The sequence below is a fragment of the Euprymna scolopes genome, chromosome 1, assembly GCF_053919585.1.
Source record: "Euprymna scolopes isolate OS-2025 chromosome 1, ASM5391958v1, whole genome shotgun sequence".
NCBI classification, from domain to species: Eukaryota; Metazoa; Mollusca; class Cephalopoda; order Sepiida; family Sepiolidae; genus Euprymna; species Euprymna scolopes.
The window spans coordinates 157,124,647-157,148,065 of NC_136482.1; the positions used below are offsets into that span (position 1 = coordinate 157,124,647).

The 23,419-nt window shown below is 35.0% G+C and overlaps 1 protein-coding gene across 1 annotated transcript; it reads right to left on the reverse strand.

Annotated features, from left to right (window-relative positions):
* Window positions 1-14,592: 14,592 nt before the first annotated feature.
* LOC145282083 (uncharacterized) lies at window positions 14,593-15,462 on the reverse strand. Its single transcript, XM_080132235.1, has one exon. The coding sequence runs from the start codon at window positions 15,460-15,462 to the stop codon at window positions 14,593-14,595; it is 870 nt and encodes a 289-aa protein (XP_079988361.1).
* Between the last annotated feature and the right edge of the window lie 7,957 nt (window positions 15,463-23,419).

The following is a 23,419-nucleotide window of genomic DNA, read 5'->3' on the forward strand; positions in this document are numbered from 1 at the left end:
GTTCAAATTACATGTAGCCTTGTTTACATTATCTGTATCATTGTTAAGTTATATGTAGCATTGTTTAAATTTCCAGTGTAATATTGTTTAAATTACATTTAGCGTAGTTAAAATCACCTGTAGCACTGTTAAAATTACAAGCAGTATTATTTACATTATCTGCATTATTGTTTTAAAGTACGCATATCTTTGTTTAAATTACCTGCAGCAGTGTTTAATTTACATGCGGTAATTTTTAAATTACCCGTAGCATTGTATAAATTACCTGTATCTCTGTTTAAATTACCTGTAGAAATATTTTAATTACGTGTAGTATTGCTTAAATTACTTGTAGTATTGTTTAAATTACATGTAGTATTGTTTAAATATCCTGTAGTATTGTTTAAATTACCTGTAGTATTGTTTAAACTACCAGTAGCATTGTTTAACTTACCTGCATCATTCTTTCAATTATCTGTAGTATTATTTTTATTACCTGTAGCATTGGTTAAATTATCTTTCGTTTTGTTTAAATTACCTCTAGCATTGTATAAATTGGTTGTTACATTGTTTTAATTACCCGTAGCATTGTTTAAATTAATTGTAGTATTGTTTTAATTTCTTGTAGCATTGTTTAAATTACCTGTAGTATTGCTTCAATTTCCATTTGTATTGTTTGAATTACCTGTAGCATTGTTTAACTTACCTGTAGTATTGTTTTAATTACCTGTAGCATTGTTTCAATTTCCTGTAGTATTGTTTAAATTTCCTGTAGCATTGTTTCAATTTCCTGTAGTATTGTTTAAATTTCCTGTAGCATTGTTTCAATTAACTGTAGTATTGTTTAAATTTCCTGTAGCATTGTTTCAATTTCCTGTAGTATTGTTTAAATTACCTGCACCATTGTTTAAATTTCCTTTAGCATTGTTTGAACTACCCGTAGCATTGTTTAACTTACCTGCATCATTCTTTCAATTATCTGTAGTATTATTTTAATTACTCGCAGTATTGTTTTTATTACATCTACAATTGTTTAAATTACCTCTAGCATTGGTTAAATTATCTGTCGTTTTGTTTAAATTACCTCTAGCGTTTTATAACTTATCTGTTGCATTGTTTAAATTACCTTTATCATTGTTTTAATTACCTGTAGTATTGTTAACACAACCTGTAGCATAGTCGAAAGTACCTATAGCACTGGTTAAATTACATGCAGTATTGTTTTAATTATTTGTAGTATTGCTTAAATTACGCGTAGCATTGTTTAAATTACCTGAAGCAGTGTTTCATTTACCTGTAGTATTGTTTAAATTACACGCAGTATTGTAAAAATTGACTGTGGCACTGTTTGAATAATCTGTAACTTTGTTTAAATTACCTGTAGCATTGTTTAAATTACGTGTAGCATTGTTTAAATTACATGTAGTATTGTTTGAACTACACGTAGCATTGTTTAACTCACCCGTATGATTCTTTCAATTATCTGTAGTAATATTTTAATTGCCAGTAACATTGTTTTAATTACCTGTACAATTGTTTAAATTACCTGTAGCATTGTAAAAATTACCTGTGGCATTGTTTAAATTACCTGTAGCATTGTTTAAATTACCTGTAGCATTGTTTAAATTATGTGTATCATGGTTTAAGTTACATGTAGTATTGCTTAAATTACTTGTAGTATTGTTTAAATTACTTGTAGTATTGTTTAAATTACCTGTAGTATTGTTTAAATTACCTGTAGCATTGTTTTAATTACCTGTACTATTATTTAAATTACCTGTAGCATTGGTTAAATCATCTGTCGTTTTGTTTAAATTACCTCTATCATTGTATAAATTATCTCTTGCATTGTTTAAATTACCTGTAGCATTGTTTTAATTACCCATAGTATTGTTTTAATTTCCTGTAGCATTGTTTAAATTACATGAAGCATTGTTTCAATTTCCTGTAATATTGTTTGAGTTACCTGTAGCATTAATTAAATTACTTGTAAAATTGTTTAAATAACTGCAGCATTGTTTAAATTTTCTGTAGCATTGTAAAAATTACCTGTAGTACATTTTAAATAGGATTTATATTTTAATCCAAGGTTTTGTGTTGATATTTTTGAACCGTCCGCTATTTACAGTTTATTTGTTCGGGTTTACTTAATCGGACACTTTCATCTTCCATTTGACTTCTCTTCTGATTTGTTCGAGCGGGGCTTGTTCACAGGAGCCCGACCATAACTGCAGTTGGCATAGAGAAAATATAATGTAATCGATGGCAATGATGGATGAGTGCAGTTACGAATGTGTACAAACATATAATACAAAATATGCCAATCTACGCGTAATCCAAACATATCTGAGGCATGTTCTTTTATTGTATAATAATGTTTGTTGAGTCATTTTATACCTAGACCGTATATTCTGTGTAGGTATGGCTTTTTAGATTGATTATTATTGTTATCGTATATTTTGTAATTAAATACAGCAAGCCGTCGGAGTACAATTTTTAAGACTTACTACATCTGAGGTTATGACCTGTCAGACTTGCGACAACAGGTTTTTATGGAGCGCTGCAAAATCTGTAAAATATGAAAACCCTGTTCAATTCAGCCGTAGGTTTGTCAGAAACTGACCTTACGAATTCGTAAAATATATTGAATAATTCGACCCCTGTTTTCAAAGTTTATATCTACTCGAAAAATGTAATTGCAAACCCTAATTTCTTTTCAAATCAAGAAGCAAGGACTAAGGTTAAAAAAAAAGAAAAAAAAGTGTTTTTTAAAAAAAGGTTTTAAACTTCGGACTTTACAGGTACATTTCTAAAAACACTTCTTTTTTGTTTAAAATTTTAATATATTATTTATTGATCTTTTATCTTCAATTTGTGATATATAAAACTTTGGTGAGTAAATTAATTATTTACTTTTTAATAGACATTTCAAAAAGGGAGGCGTAAATTAATTCGACCCCTGTCTTTCCAAGCTTATAACTACTCGAAAAATGTAATTCAAACCATATTTGTTTTTTCAATTAAAGGAACAAGGACCAAGGTTTCATTACAAAAAAACAACAACGTGGTTTAAAAAAAGAGGTTTTAAACTTCAGACTTTACAGGTACATTTCTAAAAAACACTTCTTTTTTTGTTTTAAATTTGAATATATTATGTATTGATCTTTTTCTTCAATTTATGATATATAAAACTTTGGTGAGTAAATTAATTATTTACTTTTTTAATAGAGATTTCAAAAAGGGGGCGTAAATTAATTCGACCCCCTGTCTTTCCAAACTTATAACTACTCGAAAAATCTAATTCAAACCATTTCTTTTCAATTAAAGGAGAAAGGGCGACGGTTTCATAAAAAAACAAAACAACGTGGTTTTAAAAAAAAAGGTTTAAACTTCGTACTTTACAGGTAAATTTCCTAAAAAACACTTCTTTTTTTGTTTTAAATTCGTATATATTATTTATTGATCTTTTATCTTCAATTTGTGATATATAAAACTTCGGTGAGTAAATTAATTATTTACTTTTTAATAGACACTTGAAAATGGGGGGGCCGTGAATAAAAAACTTTTGTCTAAAATATTCTATTCAGTTTATTGAAAAGACCATAAAATTTCACATTGACCCTGAAAATATCGTAAAAATTGAATCAATAGAAAAATTTTGATAGATTTTTAAAGTTTAAAAATTGAAAAATACTTAACTCGTAAAATTCAATTGATTTCATTACTGTTTCTATTACTTTTTATACAACTTTAATAGTTTATTTTAGAAGTATAATCTATAAAGAAAATAAACAATCGACTATTAAAAGAGAAATTACGAGTTTTTTTTATATTTTATTCGCAGTTTCGTGTTAGGGGTGTCAGAAATTCCCTCAAAATTCTGATACACCTCATGCAGCCGGTGTCGTGCGTTTATGTATGCGTAAATAAGTCGGATGTGAAGACGTGGATTAGCGTGCTTTTGTTTTATTAGATAGATAGATAGATAGATAGATAGATAGATAGATAAAGAGAGAACACGCATATGTACATGGGTTCGTTTAGCAGATTGTTTTTAGTGGGAGAACGGATGTGTCTAGCCCGATTGGAAAGCTCCAGTCCTGAAGTTTACGGGAGTGTGAAGTTACTCATTACATCCAGATATATTCTTAATCGAAGTGGCAGTACCTGATAGATTATTTAGCACAACACTAAATTGTCCTCAGTAAAATATTCTGTTCCACCATCACCACCACCACCACCATTTCATTTTTCTTGGCCCTTTCTACTTTTTCCTGCTTACCAATTTTTCAGCCTTCTCAATTACTGAAGTTCTTCCCCAAACATTTGGTTGGTTGGTTGGTTGTTTTTGTTTTACGGCATATCAACCCTTTTCAGGTTATTTAATACCGAATCCAGTAATTTTGAAGAAAAATGTTTTTAATAGAATATATATATATATTTTTTTTTCAAGTCGGTTTCTATTCAACCCATAGTTGGGACCCTAACAGGTACTACCACTCTGAGTCAGAGTGGACCTGGGAACAATGGCAATTAAGGGGGGGGCTCCACACTCCCCAAAGCTCGCAAACTGGGGCCTCACCATCGGATATAGTTTAAGGTCATATCCAGGACCCCAAACATTTGGAGTAGGACCTAAAACCGCAGCTTCGAGATGTGTGGAGTCATCCCTTTGTTATCACGACTACCAAGTCCACTTTTACTCGGTGTAGCAATACTCATCAGCACCTCATCTATCGGCGCAATAAATATTATCGCTTACAGACTATAAAAAATGATTTACAAACCAACCCTATACAAAATGTATGTACAGTTTTCGTATAAAATGACTGAAAAGCGATTGCCATGCCATAAAAACATGATAAAAAAACTAACAAATCAACAGCACTAAAAGTGGGTGGCCAAATGTCGACTTGATAGCGGGTTAGGGTTAGGGTTAGGGTTAGGACAGAAACGATTTTACGTCAACTCATGTGTTTTGCTTTACAGATATCGCTGACATGCGTGTGTTTCTCAAATAAAGAGAGAATTAATTGATGCAGACGAGCATCGCAGCCTCCGATATTTTAAAACCCTATGCACATTTCCTTTCCTGTGCTTATGTAAATATTTCGCCTTTATTGCAGTTTTTACAGCTGCATATCAACATAAACATCTTTTCACATAATTCATGCAGTTTGTTAGTTTTCTTGCGTAAAATACCGCAGCCAATGAACCGCACATCACGTTTTTTATTTATTTATTTATTCTTTTCTCAAAATGATGAATCAACCCAAAGAATATCTACACAAGGACGGAAATATAGATTTTTTTCATTTTCTTTTATGATGTAGTAATCTTAGAGCTGGGAGAGACAAAATAAAGTGTCGTATCAGAACTGATAATGCACTTTGCTCCTAGCCAAACAACGAATGTCTGACTCCGCACTGATTATTTACTTTCTTTCTCACTGCAGAAAGATGTGACACAAGTCGGAAGGTGAGGAGACTTTAGTCAATGCTCCGAAAGAAAGTACGCCCAGGCAATGCAAAAAATACCTGAGCAACCCCATAGATATTTCCCGGTAGAGCGCCTTAGGTAGTAAAAATTCTACTTACTCCACCCCAAAGAAGGGAGACAAAGCCTAAGAGAGTGAACTTCCTATGACTACTCAGAAACATACCTCAGCACGAGACAGAAGACATGCTATATGTCACAATGACCTACCTCTATCCTTACATCCATCTATGTACTCACTCACTCACTCACTCACTCACTCTAATAACTAAATTCGGCAAATTTCTATCTATCTATCTATCTATCTATCTATCTATCTATCTATCTATCACACTTTCTCTATTATTCTATTTCTCTCCACTTCTATGTTGGCCCTGTCGGTGGAGCATTAGAATACACCGACTACCCCCCCTGCAGAGGGTAAAAGTCCCTCAATGGAGGTCCTGGATATGACCTTAAACTATATCCAGTGGTGAGGCCCCAGCTTGTGGGCTTTGGGGAGTGTGGAGCCACCCTTTAATTACCATTGCTCCCAGGTCCACTCTGACCCAGAGTGGTAGTACCTGTTAGGGTTCCAACTATGGGTTAAATAGAAACGGACTTGAAAACAACAAATATATTCTATTAAAAAAAATTTCTTCAAAATCTTTGGATTCGGCATTAAATAACCCGAAAAGGGTTGATACGCCGTAAAACAAAAACAACCAATCAACCAACCAACCAAATCCACTTCTATGTGTTTGGTTTGGTTGTTTTACGGCATATCAACACTTTTCGGGTAATTTGATGCCGAATCCAGTTATTTTGAAAACAGTTTCTTATGCTTCAAGTTCTTTATATCTTTAAATATTTATTTGTAGAGTTTGGTTTGGTTGTTTTGTTTTACGGCATATCAACCCTTTTCGGGTTATTTAACGCCAAATCCAATTAGTTTGGAAAAAAAAGTTTTATGTTTAAAGTACTTTATATCTTCAAATATTTGTAGAGTTTAGTTTGGTTTAGTTGTTTTTTTTTTTTTTACGAATCCAGTTATTTTGGAAATGATCATGTTGCATTCAGTTATTTTGTAAAAGGTTTTTATTTTTCAATTTTTTTTTGTATCTTCAATCGTTAGTTTGCAGTGTTTGATTTGGTTGTTTTATTGTGGATTCTATCGTTTTTGTTCACGGCCTTATAGAACATGAATGAGTTTTGCAATGGGAGAGGGAAAAGGATTATAGTATTAATTTTTGGTACATTTTAAGTTAGGAAACCAGTCAAGAAGTGGGGGGGGTAGAAAGAGAAAAGAGAAATGGGAGGAAGTTGTTTTTATTTTCGCAGAACATAATTAAGTTTTGCAAAACGAAGTAGAAAAAAAAAGCATCAATGTTAGGTGCATTCCGTCTCAGGAAGCCAATATCTTCAGACAGCCTGATCTGGTAGCAGCAGACTTCTATATGTAAACCCACTCTTAACTATCTCGTAATTTCTCCAACTCTCTGTTTATTTCCCTTGCTGCTAATACATCCGTATGTCTCCATCTATCTGCCCATCTACACATTTATCTATTTAGTATGCATACTCTCAACATTTCACTATATTTATATCTATCTAATGAACATGCGAGTATATCTTTATCTCCTATTTCTTCTTTATGAATATATATGCATGCCTCTATTTTGCCCATCAACGTTTCAATATATATAAATATATACATATATATATATATACATATATGTATATATATATATATATATATATATATATATATGTATATATACTACAAATATATTTTAAGCCCCCCCCCCTCTTTGGGTAGAGCACTGTCGTAAATAATCTCACCCGCTACTTAATTGGCTGAAAATGCGAAGCTCGTTGTTTGTTTGTTTACGAACACGGAATTTGAGCACTATAAAAATGGTGGCGGGTGTCTATTTAAATAGACATTCCGACGAGCTATTTACGGGCGTCGATTCCATGGTCGGGTGGGAGAACTGCCGACTGTCAACACGACGGTTCTAGGTTCAATCCTTGGCTTGTCATATATGCTAGTCTAGCGGCACTGATGAGTTGTGATACAACGAAACAGGACTGTATGTCGATTACTGCAAATATATATATATATATATATATGCAGGCTTCCTTGCGTTGCCGGTCGTAAAATACGCTTAAATATATTTCAATTCATGCAGATTTCGTATTGATTGTTATAGAGAAAATTCTCCCTTTTTTATATTTTATTAGAAATTTACGTGCGGCATTTGAATCTACAGACCACGCCATGCACCCCCCCAAAAACAAAAAAACACGTAAAGTCTTATAAAATACTTTGCAATGAAAAAATTAAGAAATTTACGTGCGAAGTCTGAACCTAAAGACCACGTCATGCAAATAAATAAATAAATAAATAAAAATAAAAAACACGCTATCAACGTACCCACATTAGAATTTTCACGGCCCGTTGTTCTATCATTGTTGCTAAGCGACAACATGAAAAAATGGCTTTACTGATGATAGATAAATTAAAATAACGGTTTCGATTATTGATTATCGGTAATTATCGGAGGTATTCTGAAACAAAGATTAACTAAGATGACTCCCAGCCTTATAAACTAAAGTTCTGTAAATTTTAAAGAGAATCTGTTCAGCCGTTTCGAAGTCTATAAGGAGCGAATTCGAGCACACACAGACACTTTTGCATTTATATAATTGTAGAGATACAGATAGGTCATTCTTACCTCAACGTGATAAGAATTCCGTGTTTGGTATTCACGGTATGATTGTGCAAGTCGGACTCTGATACTGTAAGCCTCATTATAGTGTGACATGTTTTATTAAACACCTGTTTATTCTTAGATAATTTATTAATTCTGTAAAGATAGAAGAAACTACGCATTTTTTTTAACAGAAGGTGGATGGTTAGAATTATTTATTATGTACAATAACTCTTGATTCGATTCATGAAATGGTTCATATGTTTCTATTAAGTCAATCCAATGTAACATCCAGAAAACTGACTATACTATGATTTATGTCTACATATATTTAAAGAATTTCTTTAACTTTTTCCATTCCATCCAAGCTCTTATAGCTAGAATTACCCCCCCCAAAAAAAAACACACAAGATATCATACCTTTATAACCCTACTAACTACTCAGGTTTGTTTTATGCGATTCTCTCAGTGTATACAGTCCCACCAAATCAATAACTTATTATATTCAATGAATGTGTTCTTAACTAGCTTAATTTGATCAATTTCTAAGTTAGTTACACTAGTCACAATTCGAACCGTATTAAGGAGATATAAAAGAGTATTAAGAATATTAATCAACATTACAAATTTGCTATTGTTAGTAATCTCCATGTTTTCAAATCATATTTGGTATATAGGCACCCTTCCGAACTATAAGCCGTTGGATTCATCATCATAGTTAATGTATCAGAACTCAATCGTACTTCTGAATGTTTCGTATTTAGGTTCAAAATTAAAAGCAACGATTATTACTTATTATTTTTTATTTTTACTTTATTTATTTTATTTCGTTTAAATATAATCTATCTATCTATCTATCTATCTATCTCTATCTATCTATCTATCTATCTATCTATCTATCTATCTGTCTGTCTGTCTGTCTAGATATCTCTCTCTCTCGCTCTCTCTCTCTCTATATATATATATATATATATATATATATATAGTATCAGCCGTATAGCGTAATAGTGAGAAGCCTTGACTGTCATTTGGACGGTCGGGTTTCGATCTTGGCTTGATCGAGAGAGAGATAGATAGATAGAGGTCTATCTTTCTATCAATCAATCTATCTCTCTCTCTCTATATATATATTTCTTATTTTTCTGTAAGATTTTATGTTCCTATCAATTTCTCATAATTCTAAAACTAAAATTTGATGATCATATACTAAAAATATTTTTTTAAAGAAAACAAACAAAAGTCTCTCAGATTGTTTTATTTTTCGAGATATACATATCCGTCTTTAATTATTTTTTGTTGTTGAATTTCCGCTAGTCACCAAAACACGTGTAAGACGTACTACATTTACATATGAATAAAATACTATGAGTATAAAATAAATACATCTTCTGGTTTTGTAATGATAATTAGCGAAATTCTGAAATTCATTTTTATTGAGCTCGATTTATTTTGACAATTTGAAAATCTTACTGAATATATACCATAAAACTATATATATATCTTTACAATCGTGTACACACACACACACACACACACACACACACACACACATATATATATATATATATATAGAGAGAGAGAGTCATCCACATATAGTACTGTTTCGCTGTTTCACAGCTCATCAGTGCGGCTAGACAAAGCCAGGATCGAAACCCGACCGCCCAAATGTCAGTCAAGGCTTCTCACCATTACGCTATACGGCTGATGCTCTATCTATCTATCTATCTATCTATCTATCTATCTATCTATCTATCTATCTATCTATCTCGCTCTCTCTTTCTCTCTCTCTCTCTCTCTCTCTATATATATATATATATATATATGCACACACACATACACATAATTTCATGCAACTTTTATTTCCTGATGTTCCTTGTCTTTGAAGTTGCACGCAGTTTCTTATTCCTTCATTTTGCTGTTTCCTACGACCGGCAGCTTCCTCGGGGTACAGAGACCATTATCCGTCCGCTTTCTAACCCGGTCGCTAACGTCTTGTATACCAATTCAACTTTTTAAGTGACTGCGTGTCTATCTTACAATCTGTTCGTTATCTGACGTCACCACTAAATCATCTTTGTTTCTATTTTTATCTATTATCCTATCTTTTTTTGTTATGTTAAAAATTCCAAAGTTATTATATAAATCTTTAACATCTCTCTAAAATACCTAATTGGTTTCGGTACCATGTTGTTGCCAACCAAACATTTTCCTATTCATCCTTGATTAGTTACCTGGGAAACCAACAATATAAAACTATGTCTACAACTCAAACAACGGAAACTAAGCAGATTAACGGACAAAGATCACATTTTAAAACACATATACAACCAACAAAGCCATACATCTTCAGAAGACTTCTTAAAAACAACACGCAGCATATCCCCCCTTCCAAAAAGCCTGTTTGTTTTTGCATGTTGTCGCCCCCATTTTTCGATTTTCGTCTTTTCACAATCACGTTGACACACCGGTTCTCACCAGATCATCGAAGTTAAGCAACGTTGAGCCAGGCCAGTACCATATAAAGTAAAAATACCAGGTTGAGAAACTGGTGCGGTCTATCCTTCTCTCGAGGGTAGATGAGACTCTCTTAAGGTGTGGTAGCCACCCCGTCTAGTGATGGCGTCACGATAAAAAATATCCTTGATAGCCCTGGCGAAGCATCAAGTATTCCGCTATCGACTAGACTCGAATTACACTACAAACTCGTGTAGTAAGTTCAATCTCAGCTACGGCCAAGCAGGATGGATAGTATTCTTTTCAATTTGTCGGCAGATTATTATCGAATGGACACTAATCTACCAGATTGTCAAATAAAATAAAAAAAATAAAGTCAATATTTGAATATCTGTAGGGGTGTTTTGTATCTAATACAGTAGAACCCCGGGATACAGCATTAATCGTTCCGATGTTGGAATCGTAAGGCTAAATCGCCGTATGGCGAGGCCTAAGCAAAATTTTATACAGATAGTACAATAGTAACTTACGAACATAGGGTATGCGAATTTTTCGTTAACGAAACGTCAACATTTTGTGGGCTAGATAAACGTAAAATATTATCCTAATTTACATATATTAAGCGACTAAGGCGTTATGTGAAGAAAAGAGGACACATAAATATTCACTCTAAGTTTTCAAATAAGCCAATTATTCAGCCACGCATTTTATAATAAGGGTTACTAATGTCTCTAATGTAAGGAATATGATTACATCCGGGTTCCTTCACATAAGAATATTATTGACTAGTGTAAGCTATAAATACGGACGTACAAGCCTAAATCTAACGCATATTATCAGCTATGGCTACAAACACTCATTCATTAAGACAACTTACTAAATTTTACTACTCGATTACTGTAGCCAAGATAGCTCAGCCACTTGAAAGAAATATACTTTTCCGGGACATATCAATTTATTTACGGCTTTCGGGATAGAATTAGATTGCAATATCTGTTCTGTCTTTGGTCAAAAACCAAATAAAACCAGTGAAGAATGCATGGTCCCCAGTGAGTGCACAGTTAACGAGGCATAAAAAATGAAAGTCCAGCATTTGCCTCCACCCCATTTAGCCTCAAAAGTTCCCAGGGGACTTCAAATCCTGGTGAAAATAAACAAACAGTGCAGTTTAAGGCCTTAACATATGTACATTTGAGTTCTGCACCATGCAAAAAAGGATATGACTAAGTCCATCATTTGCCGCCCCTATTTAGCTCCAAAAGTCGTCAAGGCCTTAACATATTTAAATTTAAGTTCAGCACCATGCATACACAGAAAATTTGGGATGAATATGGTAAAATAGTTCCAAAAATGGAATGTTTTTTTTTTTGCCCTAAAAGAGCCCCTCGGATACACCCAAGAGTTATCACGAAGTATAGACAAACAAAATTATATAGAAATTAGTTACAACTTTTCAGAAAGTTTTATAAAAATCCAAGGCATCATTCTTTTAATAAGCACAAAAGTGTCAATTTTAGCCATTTTAACCCGAAACGCACCTCTTGGGGGGGGGGGGGGGCGGAGTTTTCCCGGAAAAATCCGTTCTGTTATTTTTTTACTTATATCATGTTTAATGTTTGTATAAATTTCAAAAACTTCCAAGGCGTAGTTATTGAGAAAGTGCGGACAAACGAACGGACAAACGGACAAGGGTGAATTTACAGGTCCACCCTCTTTTTGTCAGGGTGACCCATATATATATATATATATATATATATATATATATATATATATATATATATATATATAAAAGAGATCCTTTTAAAGTATTACAATTTTTATTAGTTTCAAATCAAGATAGCCTTTTTGTGAAAAGCTGGATTCTCCGCACATAAAAAAAACCGTCTTTGATTTTTTTTTTTTCATTCGCATGTCTACAGATGCTTTCATGATAACACTTATAGGATTGCCTTTTTTATGTAAAGAACGTCATCGGTCTAACAGTTCCCATCTTGGAGCGTACTTCTGCCCATCTTACCCAAGGCAATGCCACAGTGTAAACCGGCGAGATCTTGTGTAGGCGACATTGCAATAGTCTCGCCCAAATTTTGTTTAATATTGACACAAGTTCTGGCTAGTGAAAATTACCATTTTCATTCAACTAATGAGTCACTCATCTTTGAAGGTTTAAAAAAAAAAGAAAAGATTTTCGCAATCATTTCTACACCCCTTGATTACATATAAGTGTGCAAACACACACACGCACATTGCCGCTTCGCCTACATAATTTATCGTTCGTTTACCACAATGCGGTCAAACCTAGGTACCCTTGATCCGTGCCTTTCATTATATACATGAATCGTGTAAATCACTAAATAAATTACAAGAACTCACGCATCATAATATTCATTCATTCATTGGTGAATTGCCTTAACAGCTATGGCTCTCCATTTATCTCTCCCCTCGAGGTATTTATGAATTCATTGTTGCTCATCATTCAGAATCACACTCACGCTGTTTTTCGAAAGAGTTTCTGACATATTGCCATAGTTCTTTTTGCAGTTGTACAGGCAGTAGTTTCTTTCTGTCTGAGCAGTGCCCATACTAGATGATGGTCATGACCATTGTATCCAAAGGCATTCTCTGCCCAGCACAACGAGATACGAAACCATGAACAGAATTATTATTATTATTATTATTATTATTATTATTATTATTATTATTATTATTATTATTATTATTATTGTGATTATTATTTTTGTTGTTGCTATTATTATTATTATTATTATTATTGGCTCACAAGGAACTTTCACACAGGTTGTCAAAGATCTCATTGAATACAGCCTGTAGTGTTCCCTGGAAGCTGAGTGACAACAAGTCTCCCCAGATTTTCCAGTACTCTCGATCTCTTACGATACCATTTGCAAATAAATTTGAATTATCGCGACAGTTGCTTGCTATTGGTCTTTACTGGAATTTGAGTGGCACCAAGCCTCCTCAAGGTTCCAGTTCTCTTCGCACTTATAAAGTTGAGGTCTGGTCAGTGCACACTCCTCGGTTTTCCCTTCCTCCTTGACTACTTGGCTATTTTGTTTCATTCTTCTTTTGGGGTGGGCAGTGATATAGTAATGAGGGGATGGGGTGGGGTTTATTATTATTATTATTATTATTATTATTATTATTATTTCTGTGCACAAGATGGATGTTTTAGCTCGGGAGTTGAGCTGCAATAACGCACCTCACCCAGTGGTCTTAGGTATTGCATATTTTCTCTATTCTATGTCCAACACTTTCCGAGTGATTCTGGCTGTTCCAAGTAAACAAGGTATTTGTAACATTTCTGCTTTTATTCCCAAATCCAACGTTTGCATCCATTTGTAAAAGTCTTTCGTCACCGATCCCAATGCCCCACCACATTAGGGATTACCTCAACTTCTTTCAATTTCCAAATCCTAGCTGTCTCATATTTCAAGTCGGAATAATTAGTGCACTTTTCCTCTTTTTTCTTCCCGATGTGAGTGTCAAAGGAACAAGACGAGTCAATCAGAAGACACTTTTTCTTTCTCTTCTCAATTACACTGATGCCGGCATATTATGCCCCAGAGTTTTGTCTGTTTGTATGAAGAAATCCCATGGAATCTTGCATTATTCGGACTCCATCACTTTTTCAGGCTTGTGTGTGTGCCACTTGTCAGATCTTGCAAAACCCGTATTTATCACACAATTTCCAATGAGTCACTTTTGAAACATTGTCGTGTCTTATTTCTATATATTCCTTCTGTGCTAATTTCGGGAATTCTGACATAACGTGAGACACTGTTTCCTCTGCAGCACCACATACTCTACAACTTATACTTTTTTTCTCGAACTCCATGACATCGCTTTTCATCTTTTCTGTAGCTTTGTGGAACTGCCCATGCAACAGTTTGTACTGATATCCTTCCTGATGCCATTTCTGAATATGATCTCTGCTCTTTCAATACTTTTTGTTCTAAAATACATTATTGCTGTTTACTTCCTTCAACATGTTCTCCCATCTCTCACGTAAATACTTATCAAGACTGTCTACTTCCGCATATACAAAATCTTCGACTCCGATCAAGCATCTTCCGCCATCCCGTCTTTTCAGGTACAAACTATCTACGCCAGCTTTTGGGTGTTGCGCCCCAGACATTGTCATCAGTTTTCTCGTTCTCTTGTCCAGTTCCTGCAGTTCATTTTTTGCCCACTTTATGACTCCTGCTCCGTATCTAACAACTGATACTGCTCTCGAACTGATAGCTGAGCTGATATTTCCTCCATTTAATTTTGATTTCAGGATGTTCCTAATTCTTCTGGTATATTCTTTCTCCACTTGTTCCTTCAGCTGGTCATGCATTATTTCATTCATCTCCAAAGCACCAAGATACTTGTATCCACTATCCTCAATGTTCCTCATCCTTTCACCATCAGACATGCAGAGGTCATCACTTTCAACTACTTTTCCTCTTTTCATGATTAGATAATCACGTTTAGATAATCCAAATTCCATGTTTATATCTTCAAATACAACTCTTACTGTATTTATAAAACTATTAGTTTTTTTTTCTTTTGCGAATTGCTTTAAATCGTCCATGAAAAGTAAATGGTAAATTCTTTCTCCGTTCTTCTTCACTTCATAGCAAATCTTTGTTTTCCTTAGTACCAGTGTCGATTGTATCATAGTCAAGACAAACAACAACGGTGACAGACTATTATCCTGGAACATTCCTCGCTTTATTTTTACCTTGCCAAGTCTGGTTTGACCTGCATTTAGTTCTGTGTTCCACTTTTTCATAGACTCACTTATGAAGGATTTCATATTCATTGCAACTCCAAACATATTCATACAGTTTCATATCCAACAATTCGAAAGCATATCATAAGCTTTGCGATAATCAATTCACGCAACTGTTAGTGACGTTAACCGTTTCTTAAAATTTTTCAAAATCATCTTGTCAAGCAATAGTATGTCTAATTTGGCTCCCCGATCAGCATCCTTTTTGTTCCCATGTCACTAACGTTGCTTGTTCAAGATAATTTACAATTCGTCAGCTATGACCCCTGTCAGCAATTTCCACAATAATGGTAAACACTTGATGGGTTTAAAGTTATCAATTACATTTCCTTTTGCCAAGTCTTTCACACAAAGCAGAGTTTTCCCTGTGACCATCCAAAGCGACACACTATTATTTTGAAGACACTTATCAAGTTGAACGGCTATCCTACTGTGCAGATTCGTTAACTTCTTTATCCAATACCCTTGTACTCTATCAGGACCAGGGTTTTTCCGATTTAGTATTTTTCGTATCGGCTTACTCGCTTGCAGTATCTCAATGCGCATGTCTTCTTGCACTTCTAGTTCCGCTAATTCTCATTCCACAATCTTCAGCCACTCTGGATTCTCTTTTTTCTTCTCTGGATTGCTCCATATGTCGCTCCAAAATTTTTGGGCTTTCTTCTGCATCCGGCACCACCGTTTCTCTTTTCATTCCACTTACTTCATCAAACATCGATTCTGCCTGTACTGATTTGTCCTGTTGTAATATATTTCCAATTTCGCTTCCGTTGGAACTATTTTTCGTTGAACTTCTTCGTATACAGCGGGGATACCTTTTTCATCGATGTAATATTTCCGTTTAAGCTTTGTTATGATAGTACCATTTCGCAACTCATCCCTTTTCATCCTATTCAACTGGCTTAAATCCTTGAATAACAGTTTCTGCTTTTCCAAAATTCTCCTTCTCCAATGTGATGTCTTATCCTCCTTTTGCATTGCTTTGTAACCCACGAACTCCGAGACAACGTTCCCAGCTGCCCTCAATACGGTGTTTTTTTTCCGTTATTGACTTAGTTCTGATAAAAGGTATAACTTTGTTCACTTTCAGGCTCTTCTATCATTATTATTATTATTATTATTATTGTTGTTGTTATTGTTGTTGTTGTTGTTGGCGGCGGCGGCGGCGGCGGCTCACATGGAGCTTTCATACAGGTCAACAAATCAGTTTGGAGACCTGTGGTATTCTCTGGAAGCTGAGTGACAACAAGTCTCCCCAGACGTCCAGCTCTCTCCACCTCCTTCGATAGAATTTGCAAATAATAATAATAATAATAATAATAATAATAATAATAATAATAATCATTATTATTATTATTATTATTATCATTATTATTATTATTATTATTATTATTATTATTATTATTATTATTATTACATCAGTCACTTGCTTTCTATAACCTCATGTTACCCAGGTCGAAGGGAGGTGCTGAAGTGGGTTCTCGACCTTACCTAACGGTACCTCACAGATTAGTGGAGGAAAGCAGGCGCTTTACTCTTCCTTTGATATTAGTGCTGTCTCGGCACCCTATACAGCGACTCGTATTCCATAAATGATTACTTATCACTTTGGTGATCTAGCGGGAACCGGTGTGTCAAAAATTACTTGGCCAAAACGTCGCGAAACAACTAAGAAAAGATGAGGATAATAGTCCGCAATAAATAAATAAAAATAATAAATAATACTCATCTTAATAATGAATTTCAATTAAATAATAAATACCATTTGGTACGAACCCAGATGATGGAAGATCAGATAATAAATAAAGCTGAATTTATAAATAAATTATAAAAACTTCAACTCTGATCGCCGTTCGTGAACAGTTGATAGAGACGTTGAATATCTACGGCTCCAGGTGAGACTTGTCTGAAGATAGCGGTTTCAATCCTACCCAAAGCCGGCCAGAGGTTTACTTGGCCAAAACGTGGTGAGACGACAACAACTACGGAAGGCAGCAATTGCAGTGGATGCAGTTAGGAGATTCGGAGTTCCTATCCCGTCGCGGTTACCACCTGACGAAGGCTAGAGGAATAGTTGGCCGAAACAACGTGAAACAACTAAGAAAAGATGAGGAGAATAGTCCGCAATAAATAAAATTAATAGTAATCGATGGTTTGCAAAAAAAAAGAAAAAAAAACTGAAGAAAACCGGCTTTTATCAAACGGAAATGGAATCATGTCGTATTTTATAGAGCGATAATTATATGCTTCCACACTGCAATCAAACAGTTCAGGTCAAAAAGATCAATTTCGGCTCCGAATAGTTCCAGCTCATTAACCCTTTTTTCCTGAATGCTTCTTGCCCTATTAGATTCTTGATTCTAGAAAAGGTCTTAATATAAAGAGTCATAAGACGGAATTACACTATATAATATATATATATATATATATATATATATATATATATATATATATATATATATAGCAAAAATGGTATTTAGTAAAACCTGACGAGAGTGCTCAATACTATTGCAGAACAAATATGCGTTTTATTTTTATTACCGTTTTATCTGTTCAGTTACATATGTTTCAGTTGCCGGACCATATTTGCGATCCAGCAGCCTCGTCAGCTATAATAATAGCCATTTCTGTAAGGTCTGACGAGGCTGCTGGGTCGTAAATATGGTCCGGCAACCGAAACATATGTAACTGAACAGATAAAACGGTAATAAAAAATAAAACGTACTCTCACACACACACACACACACGCACACACACACACACACACACACACGCACACACACACACACATATATAAGCACACTAAACATTATAAAAATAGTGATCATAAAAAAAGCATATGAGGTGGTTGCCATAATAAATTTGTAGATGCATCTCCGAATAAATCACTTTTTTCTTACCAGATTAAGAAATACAGTTAAACTTTCTGAAAATGTGTGTGTCAATTGTAATAACCCAGAATTTAACCTGAAACTGATTGTTTGTTAATAACTGCTAGGAAATATCCCAATCTATGTATTGATACCAATGACTTGTAAACGACGAAACGGCTGCATTTGAGCGAAACATTGACTGTCACCGAGGTTGTCGAGTTTTAATCCTGGCTTGAGATAGCTGCTAGTCTAACCGCAGTGAAGGGTTGTGATGCAACGAAGCAGCCTGTTTGTGGATTAATATATATATATATATATATATATATATATATATATATATATATATATATATGTAGTGTCCAGAATGCGAGGAATTATATAATTATTTTCACAGCCAAAAACGTCGCAGGTAACAAGAACAATTACTGCCAAAAAACTGGAAGTGCAAGAGTCGAATTTTGTTTTCATAAGGGGTTATCTGTTTAGCATATGCGAACTCAGGATTCGAAACCCGAGCCTCTTGTATGTGAGGCGAGCACTCTACCACACGAGCAAACGCGCCACACACAAGAAAGTCCATTAACTAACACAGATCAAACTGTGGCGAAATACGACCATGGAATGAACCTACTGATCTGTGTAAGCTAACAGACTTTCTTGTGTGTGGCGCGTTTGTTTGCCTCGCATGCAAGCGGCTCGTATTTGAATCCCGAGTTTGGATATGTCTAACTGATGAGCCCAGATGAGGGCGAAACTCGAGTCTTGACTTCTGGTTTGTTCGCTGTCATGACTCTTGTAAGCTGCGACGTTATTTGGCTGTGGAAATAATTATATATATATATATGCATATATATATGTGTGTATGTATGTGTGTATGTATGTGTGTGTGTGTGTGTGTGTGTGTGTGTGTGTGTGTGTGTGTGTGTGTGTGTGTGAAGCAAGTGAGTGAGGGGAAGAGAAAAAAAAAGAATGTTAATTCGTAAACGAAACTCAATTAATTGCAGAGCGTAAATAAAAGTAAAAAATACTACAAAACTTAGCCCGATCTCATTATGGATTTATTTCAAGCGTTGCGCTCAGAATGGATCTTTGAAACACGCCAGCATTTATTTACGTGCTTCACCAACTGATTTTATAAGCTTATCAGAAAGAAATGTTTTTATGACTCAGAAAACATTTCCGGATGCTTATAAAGGAAAACTTTATGTCACTCTATGAAAAGTCTTTGATATATTAAGAACTGTTATCATGAAAATGAAGTACCTATCGATAGATATGCTAGCTATGTGTTATTTACAGTCAGTAAATCAACTATTGATCTTGCTAGACGAAATTCATATTGCATGTCACTAAGCATAATTCTTTTGTTGAGGGGATTTACAACATTTTCGTTAATTACAGATTAAAACAGCGTTCATAGGATGTACACAAGATTGATTGGTCGGTACTGAGATGCAATTTTTTAAACTAGAATTAATGTTTTGTTCTCTTTTAAACAACTCCTGGAGACGGGAGAAATTTCTGTTAGCATAATAACGATTTCAATAGTTCCACGTTTTTCTTGATGAATTCGGCAATACCTCCGACAAATATATGGACGTCTCTTAAAGTATCTTCTATCAGGTCATCCCATAAGTTCTGTCCGAATGCATGAATAAAAAAGAAGTGACCAAATGTTACATTTTATTAAAGATTTAACTTACAGTATACTCTCCCTGATTATCTATGACTTCCTTCCATCTATTAACAAGCTTATTAATTTCATCACTGTAAAACTCTTTTGGCTTGGATTCGAAGAACTCACAAATATCAGTTTAAACATCTTTCGGCGTTCCAAAAGCTGTTTCTTCCAATAAATTTTGTTAGTTACGAAACAAATGGTAGTCTGAAGAAGCAAGGTTAGAAGAATATGGTGGATGAGGAATTTCCCCCCGACCTATTTCGACCCTTTGTGAGGTGATTTTTGCTGTGCTGTGTCATGCATTGTCCTGACGGGACATCACCCCTTTTCGATTCACTAGAGCAGCCCTTTCCCCCCTAAAAGCTTGGTTCAAACGCTTAATTACTGACAGTAGATTTGAGCATTATATGTTGTATTATCTGGTAAAAATTAAAAGTGGAATATTTCTAGCCGCTTCGGCTGCTGAGTTTCCTTTCTTGACCCATAAAGCATTATATGCCTCAAATGATTCTTAAGCACTTCCATGTTAGTAGGTCCTGGATATGATATGACCTTAAACTATATCCAGTGGTTAGGCCCCAACTTGCGGGATTTGGGGAGTGTGGAGCCACCCTTTAATTGCCATTGCTCCCAGGTCCACTCTGACCCGGGCTGGTAGTACCTGTTAGGGTCTCAACTATGGGTTAAATAGAAAACGACTTGAAAACAACAAATATATTCTATTAAAAAAGTTTTCTTCAAAATAACTGAATTCGGCATTAAATAACCCGAAAAGGGTTGATATGCCGTAAAACAAAAAACAACCAAACCAAACCATGTTAGTAGGGTTGTGATCAAGCAAATTTAAATTTTATCGTTCTGTAAAAATATGTAATCAGTTGAAATGCAAAAAATGACACAATATATTTTAAATTTCGTTCAAATTATAAACAAAGATAAAATTTCGGATAAAATTTTTGATCTGATATTTTGGAAAGACATTCTGAGAGTCAATGGTCCTGTTTGCAAAGAATGAACTTTGATACAAAGTCCTTTAAAAAACAGTTTAACCTTTTCTGATGCTTAGGAGATCACTTCTACTCCGTTAATGAGCGTTGCAATCGTTGTCTTACATCTGCCCCGTATCATATTTGTTATTCTCGAAAGTTCATGAGAACCAAGCCTCTGCTCAGCAACACTGGATCTAACAGATTGAGTATATGACTCTTGAATTTTCTATAATTATTTTGAAACAGTTACAAGAAGTTTTAAAAGGCGACTTTGAGCTCAAGACATCTATTTCATTGAATACAGTTGAAATAGTAATTCTGTCCGGCAGTGGCACACGTGATGGGTGTATCGTGGCCGGTTGTTTGGTCGCTGCTGGAATTCTTTATAAACTTCCAATTACTTATTTTTGCAAATATATATAGAAACTAGGTGCTATGATGTGAGCTGTGCTATCTATTTCATGGAATTGATGGGCTTACTTAGACACAAAAAACACGGTTAGCAATAAGTGTCGTGTGAAGTGTAATTATCTTAATACACTTTTGTTAATTATGCTGCTGTGTTTGTTTTAGTTATTACTGACCTTGCCAGATTTTGTTTATAAACTACTTCTAGCCTGGAAGTACGCATTAATTGAAAAGCACATTCCTACAAAAAACATTAAGAAATTTACACATGGAGCTTTAAAACAAGTGATAAATAATTTTCTCTTAAGAGAAAGCAAAGGGAGCGGAATTAGTAGGAAACTTAAAAGGTATAATTGATAATAATAAAAATAACACAAACAGACGTCACTAATCATATATATATATATATATACATATATATATATATATATATATATACATATATATATATACATACATAGTCACCCACATGCAATGCTGTTTCGCTGTATCACAGCTAATCAGTGGGGCTAGACTAGCAGCTACTTGAAGCCAGGTTTGAAACTCGACCGCCTAGGAAACAGTCGGCGCTCCTAAACGTTACGCTATTTGTGCTGCTGCTGTACGTAGTTTAACAATTTTCAAACATGTTCCAAACGCATAAGCTCGTTTGTTTACACAAAGAGCATCGCTTAATACGCTAGTGGCAGTTTGTTTATCACTTCCAAATATGCTTAACCCATAGTCATCCACATACAGTACTGTTTAGTTGTATCACAGCTCACTAGTGCGGCTAGACTAGCAACTACCTTAAGCCAGTCGTTGCTAATAACCGTTACGCTTTTCAACTGCTGCTAAGATGGGTATGTCAACTAACAATGTTCAAACGTCCAAGCTACACTTATTACACAAAGAGTAACACTTAATAAACTAATGACAGTTTGCTTTACACACACACACACACACACACACACACACACACACACATATATATATATATATATATATATATATACGAGGGACGTGCAATAATTAATGCCCCTGACCCACTTCCCATAGGATTAGAGCTACGAAACTTGGCACAGTTATTAGTCTTTCTCTACATAGGAACCACCTATAGTTATGCATTTCTCCCATCGTTTGATGTAGCTCTGAGGACCGTTTTTGTAGAACAACCCAGCAACCATGATGTGACTTCAGAAATCAATGCTGCATCATCTGGGAAACGCTTTCCTTTCAAAAGCAACTTCATGGCTGGGAAGAGGTGAAAGTCAGAGGGTGCAAGGTCAGGAGAGTAGGGAGGATGGAGGAGAGTTTCATAACCATACGTCCGTGCTTCTGATCAGGCGACATGCGAGTTGTGTACCGGAGCGTTGTCCTGCAGGAGGAGGGCATCTTTGCTTATCTTGCCCCGCCTCTTGATTTTGATAGCTTCCCTTAATTTCCTCAAAAGTGAAGCATAATAGGCTCCTGTAATTGTGTTACCCTTTGCCAGGAAATCTGTCATCACTAATCCATCCTGGTCCCAGAAGACTGTGAGCATGACTTTGCCAGCGGACGGCTGCACCCTTGCCTTCTTTGGAGGCGGTGAGTCTAAGTGCTTCCACTGCATTGACTGGGCTTTGGTCTCTGGATCATAGTGATGGACCCAGGTTTCATCCAGTGTAATCAGTCTTTTAAAAAACCTCGACTCATCTTCTTGGCACATCTCCAAATTCATCCTCGAGCACTCGACGCGTTCTCGCTTCTGGAATAGTGTGAGCAACCTGGAAATCCATCTGGCAGACACCTTATGCATATGAAAATGGTCATAAATGATAGTTACCACACACCCTGTACTGATCTTGACATCTTGGGCTATTTGGCGAATAGTAATAATGCGCCGATCTTCCAAAATGGCAGTCTCAACTTGACGGACAGATGCCTCATCAATGGAAGAAGGGGGGGGCGACCAGGTTGGGAGCTGTTTCCACAGACTTTCAGCCATGTTTGAATTCACGATGCCAGCGTTTTACAAGGTTATATGATGGAGCATTATCACCATAAATTTCTTTCATTTCATCAAAAGTCTC